This window comes from Octopus bimaculoides, chromosome 15 (assembly GCF_001194135.2).
Source record: "Octopus bimaculoides isolate UCB-OBI-ISO-001 chromosome 15, ASM119413v2, whole genome shotgun sequence".
Lineage (NCBI taxonomy): Eukaryota > Metazoa > Mollusca > Cephalopoda > Octopoda > Octopodidae > Octopus > Octopus bimaculoides.
In genome coordinates, this window is record NC_068995.1 from 33,593,616 (window position 1) to 33,599,704 (window position 6,089).

The 6,089-nt window shown below is 33.9% G+C and overlaps 1 protein-coding gene across 2 annotated transcripts in view; it reads left to right on the forward strand.

The window, feature by feature from the left end:
• LOC106880618 (3-hydroxy-3-methylglutaryl-coenzyme A reductase) overlaps window positions 1-6,089 on the forward strand; it is a 101,124-nt gene that overhangs the window by 91,825 nt on the left and 3,210 nt on the right. For both annotated transcript variants that reach the window (XM_014930640.2, XM_052973242.1), the window contains exons 20-21: window positions 1,691-1,849; window positions 4,633-4,784. In XM_014930640.2, the coding sequence (XP_014786126.1) occupies window positions 1,691-1,849; window positions 4,633-4,784 (311 nt within the window). The remainder of the gene's footprint in view (window positions 1-1,690; window positions 1,850-4,632; window positions 4,785-6,089) is intronic.

Below are 6,089 nucleotides of genomic sequence, written 5' to 3' on the forward strand. Positions count from 1 at the left end.
GAAGCTCCGGCAGGGGATGGTGGCGAACCCTGCTGTATTCTTTCACCACAACTTTCTCTCACTCTTTCTTTCTGTTGTACCTGTATTTGAAAGGGCCAGCCTTGTTACACTTTGTGTCATGCTGAATCTCCCCGAGAACTACATTAAGGGTACACGTGTCTGTGGAGTGCTCAGCTACTTGCACGTTAATTTCACGAGCAGGCTGTTCCGTTGATTGGATCAATTGGAACCCTCGTCGTCGTAACCAACAGAGTGCCACGATGTATATGAGAGAGAGAGAGAGAGTGTGTGTGTGTATGTGTGTTTTAAAATCTAAGGGAGACAACTCTTACCTTTCCATTTATTTCTAATTTTTCGTTTTCCAGCCTTCCACTTTTTCTATATACTTCCTACTTGACTTTTCGCGTTTCTTCTCTTATTCAATTTTTATTTCGTCATGTGGTTTGTGCCTGATGATTGTGCAGAGATGTTACACATGTTACAATACTTAATCGTATGTGGCGTTACATTGGATTTCAAACTCCATGCGTGGCTAACCAACTTAGTAGCTTTACTTTTGTCCTTATGCATGTGTGCGAGACATTGTGTCTGTATTTGCCTCCCGTAAACCAGCGGTTCAGCAAAATGAAACCGATGGAATAAGTACTAGGCTTAAAAAAATATAAGTACTGGGGTTGATCCATTCAACTAAGAATACCTCAAGGTGGTGCTCCAGCATGGCTGCAGTCTAATGACAAACAAATAAAAGATAAAAATTCATTTTTTTTTTGTTTTGTTTTTAACATTTCAATTGTTATCAATATTTTTTTTTACTTTAGTTAGGAGCAATTTCAAAGAATGTCAGTGTGGAAAGATAGGAACTGATAATTGAATAGAAAATCTGTCAGTAGGAAACCCATCTTGATTGAAAAGTTTGTTCCAAGCATTCTTGCAGATGTCCATATTTTCAAAGCAAGTCTATCCATTAAAAACAGATTTTAAATAGTTTTATAATTTCATGATGTTGACATTCATTTCAAGTGTGAATGCAAATGGTTACTTAAGCTTTGTTAATGTTTTAAACAAGTAAATATGATTTATCTTATTAACCCTTTAGCATTCAAACCGGCCATATCCGGCCAAAATATTCTACCTGTTTTATCTTCAAATCAGCCAGATCTGGCCTCTCACACCTACCCTACAATGTCATGTTAAAAATAAACAGTCACATCATCGAAATCTTGAAATTATGTGATAGTGCATGATGAATTCAAAATAATGTAAATCAATAAGCATTACATTTGTTAGATTAATCTGAATGCTAAAGGGTTAAAGATATTTCAGCTATCCATGGAATTTATGATATACAGTTACATGATAAAAATATCTCAATTTACACTACAATGTTGACAAAATAGAGATGACATGGATTTAATAATTCTTGAAATCACATTCAGTTACCAAGTTGAGTGAGAAGATTATTTTATTTTTGACATATAAATATTGGTGATTAAGATTTTTTTTAAAGTAAAATAACAGAAGTCAACTCAGTCACAAATATAATTTCAGGGTTAGCATATCTATCTATCAATCCTTCCTTCGTTTCTCTGTGATGCAATTCTAAAATTGCATAAACAGCTATATATATGTATATTTATTATTAGTCTACCAACAGGAATTTAAAACAATTCTGCTATTATTTTATCCTCAGGATCCAGCAGAAAATGTGTCCAGTTCTAATTGTATAACTTTAATGGAAACAACAGGGGACAATAATTCTGATCTTTATATCAGTTGTACAATGCCTTCACTAGAACTTGGGACAGTTGGTGGGGGAACAAGACTACAACCGCAAGCTGCGTGCTTGAAAGTAAGTAGCAACCTTCCTATTTAATAAATTTATGATTTTAAAAGTAACAAGTATATCTAACGCAATCCTCTCTGTCTGTATGCCGGACTCAAGTCTCTGTATGTCTGACTCAAGTCTCTCAGTGAGGATATCTGATCTGATATTCTCTGTCAATATATCTGACTTCTGTGTCACTGTCTCAGTATATCTGACATGATTCACTTTGTCAATATATTTGTTATGATTAAGGTGAACTGGCAGAACCTTTAGCACATCAGGCAAAATGATCTGAGTTCAAATTCCACTGAGGTCGACTTTGACCTACATCCTTTCGCGGTTGATAAAATAAGTATCAGTTGATCACTGGGGTTGATGTAATCGACTTACTGCCACCCACAAAATTGCTATAATTAATATAATCCTCTATCATTGTATCTGATATGATCCTTTGTCAGTATATTTGGCATGCAGCATCTTGGTAGAAAGTAATACCTAATCTTGGAGTTGATGCTAACATCTCCTGACATGGCAGGGAAAATGGATGTTAAATAATGCTGATGCTAAATAGCAACACACAAAAATAGCACATGAAGATAACAGTAAATTTAGTCCATTGTACTATCACCACATTCCACCAAGCACAGCCAAAATACAAACTAATAAAAGAGTCTCTATGTGGTGGCCTGACCTGCTAGAAAAGCAGCTAAATGTCCTCCGTATTTCACCTGACTATCATAAAATAAAATAAGAAATATTAGATAACATGGTGTTACATATACTGTATCAAAGGGGATCATGGCTGGAAAACAATTGATTGTATGACTGCTTGATTAAGACTGGCCTGATAGCTTATCATTACCAACAGTAGAAGTATATTAATACACAGACACACACACACAAATTGTGTGACGTCAGAAATATCTTGACAATATGAGCTCAATACAATTAACTTCACATGAACTCCCAATAATCCTTTCTACAATAGGCACAAGGCTTGTAACTTTGAAGGAGGGAGCTATTCAATCTGGCCTTGGCAGAATTTGAACTCACAGTGTAAAAATGAACAAAATGTTGCTAAGCATTTTGTCTGGTGCACAAACGATCCTGTCAGATCCCAATAATAATAAGTAAACTGTAGCAATAATAAATATTAAAAATTAAATATTAAAATAAACCTATTTTACAGTAATGTCTGTAGTTATACTTTATCATGTATATTATAATAGATCATCATATCAGGTCTCAATCTCTCTTGCCACAGACAGATCTTTAAAATTTCAAACGTAAAAGTGCTTCTCTCTGTTTATGATCCTGTTACTTAAATACATTTCAAGTTCTTTTGTATTTGCTGCTTTTGCGGATTCTCATGACGCTCAGTTATCATCCAATTCCCTTATTATGAATTTGAATTGGAAGCTTGACTCATGATGAAACTTTCAATAGTGTATTAAACAACCATGGGCACCACCCCCTATGGATTCATTGCAGTTACTCTCTTGATAGCGCTTGATGCCCTTAACCATTCGTCTTCTAGGATTCTTCCACTCTGCATCAATGTAAGAAGCACTATTGGCTCACTTGAGCTCTTCTACTACCTCTTCACAATCCACCATGCTGCAGCCCCATGACTTCACCATATCCCTGGCAGGGTGGCTGAACGGGTGCTATGCCTTGCCAAAAGGCAACTGATAACTATGCAGGGCACAAGCATCACTTGGTGAGGTATTTTCAAAATACCCACATACCCTACTTTTTTTTTTTTATTAACACTGTATATTTAGACAAAACATTGTTTTGTTTACCTTTATCATTTAATACCAGATATTTGCTGGCTGGAAAATTTTTTTTTGTTTTTTTACTATTATTTCCTATACATCCAGTATGAGTTTAGGAGGGTTTTTTAGTTTTTTCGTGCCATAAATTAAAAGAACTCGTTTGTTATTCAGGTAAACTGAACGTAACAGTTATGCAAACTAGGATAATCCCAAGACTTGGTCAACTAGTGGTGATCTGTGTTGACATAATTCAGCTAGTGAATAAAAACATGTGGTGTGACCATATAATAAATTGTCCGGAATCTCATTCTCAGCAGCCAACAATAGGCTGAAAATCTTGAACATATTCAGAAAAGGAAAATATGTTTTTCTTTCAAATTTGTTATTCTAGGAAATGGTGAAACTTTTAGAACCTGATAGGTTACTGTTTAATGTTTTGTCAAAATGTGATACAGATGTACTATAGCAGCAGCAGAATGATATTGACACATGTTTATAACAATATGAAATCAGTATGTGCACAACAATGCAACACATAAAATTATTAAAAAAGTAAAAAAAGTTGATCGTTTATATAGTTTATAAACATTTTAAATGATGATTTAGTTTTATCCCAAGTTGCAGTACTTTGACAAGCCCCAAAATTTAAGGCGGAATAAATTTATCTGTATCTACTTGCAGCTACTAGGGCAACCAAAATATGAAAAAAACAAAAGAAAAAAAATCAGAATTAATTATATAGAAATATCTACTCGCATAATAAAATAATTATTAAAAAAAAAAAAAAACACCTCTCAGTGATTCTCTGCCCTTGAGCGAAGTTTCTCCTCTTCAATTTCTTACCAAACTCTATTTCTCTCAGCCTTTGAAGCTGCAAACAACCACAGATGATGGCAACAGCAGCGGCAGTCACCAGTCAGATTTCACGCGTGTGTTACATTTATGTTAGGGCAATTAGTGTACTGTGGGTTATCACTTTCATAATTTTTGTGGAAATTAACTTATGTCTACTATTTGTCATTACCACAGATGCTTGGAGTAGAGGGACCCAATAAAACACCAGGGAAGAATGCTGAGACATTTGCACAAATTGTTTGCAGTACTGTGTTAGCTGGAGAACTGTCCTTAATGTCAGCATTAGCTGCTGGACATTTAGTGAAAAGTCATATGCAACATAACAGGTAAGATTATTTAGTGTTTGTTGCAGATTTTGTTTATTATTTGTGAACACTAATTGACACTTTGCTAAATCAAATTTTGACATGGAGATCTATTTAGTTAAAAAAAACATTACAGGTACCTACATCAATTAAGAGCAAGTCCTCTTGCTGAAGGCTCAACTACTCATTCCTCTACTAACAATGCACTAAGTCTGATTCTCGATAGCATGGTACTGGTAGTTGTAGAAAGATATCATTCACTACTATAATCAATGGCGGAGCAGTATAAATGGTGATCCATTTTCTAAAATTACTGTGGCATGCTCAAATCCTCTTTATCATTGTTATTTAAAACCACAAAGGATTTTGCTTGGATAGCTTCTTAACTAATCAATAACTTGTTTTACTTTTGTATGGAACTTAAATATTTGAAACTAGAAATGTGCAAGATTTTTAACTGATCATAATAATATAAATTACTTATAAATCCTCAAATTTGAAACATCTTATCAAAGAACTAGGTCAATGTAGTAATTATCTTCTAAATTATTAGTTTAAGATTTCATGTATTATGAGATGTGATATTCCTTGTAATATCACTGACTGGAGAGGGGCTTGTTAAAATGAAATAACACTATAAACTGATTTAATCTAAGTTTACTGAGTTTCGTGGATAGGTTTTTAAATATATAACAATATATGTATTCTACTATATCCTCAGGCCAGCCAATTACCGTGTGAGTTTACCTGACAAAAACCGTAGAGAACTTCTTTGAGTTTGTATGAAAGTGTGTGAATGTTGATATTTCATGGCTTCATTGTCTCTACCTGAATGAAACAGTGATATGGTGTTTATTCCTTGTTTACATTATGATCAGTCACTCTATGCTTTCGGAAACTTGTGAAATCTAAAAAAAAGACCCTTACTTGGCAGTCAGGTATGGTTTAGCAAGAGGGGTTGGCAACAGTCTCAATCTCTGTCCAGTTCATGGAAAAACAAACAATAAACAAACAAATACAAGAAGGAATGAAATTTTGAGCCCATCTTTTAACTACCAAGTTGTACAATGGTCATTTTCAGCAGATTTTTATACAAAAGGGTAAACTGATGGAATTTTCTGTTTCTCTGAAAGAAAACATTTTTTATGAAAAGATATTTCTATTTCTAATTTCTTTGCAAAAGATGCTAGTAGGACTGAATATTTGTTGCTGATCAGATATTAACAACAAAGAATATATTACCATAGTTGATTATTATTATTATTTTTATTATTATTATTATTATTATTATTCAGGTCACTGCCTGGAATCGAACTTGAAATCTTG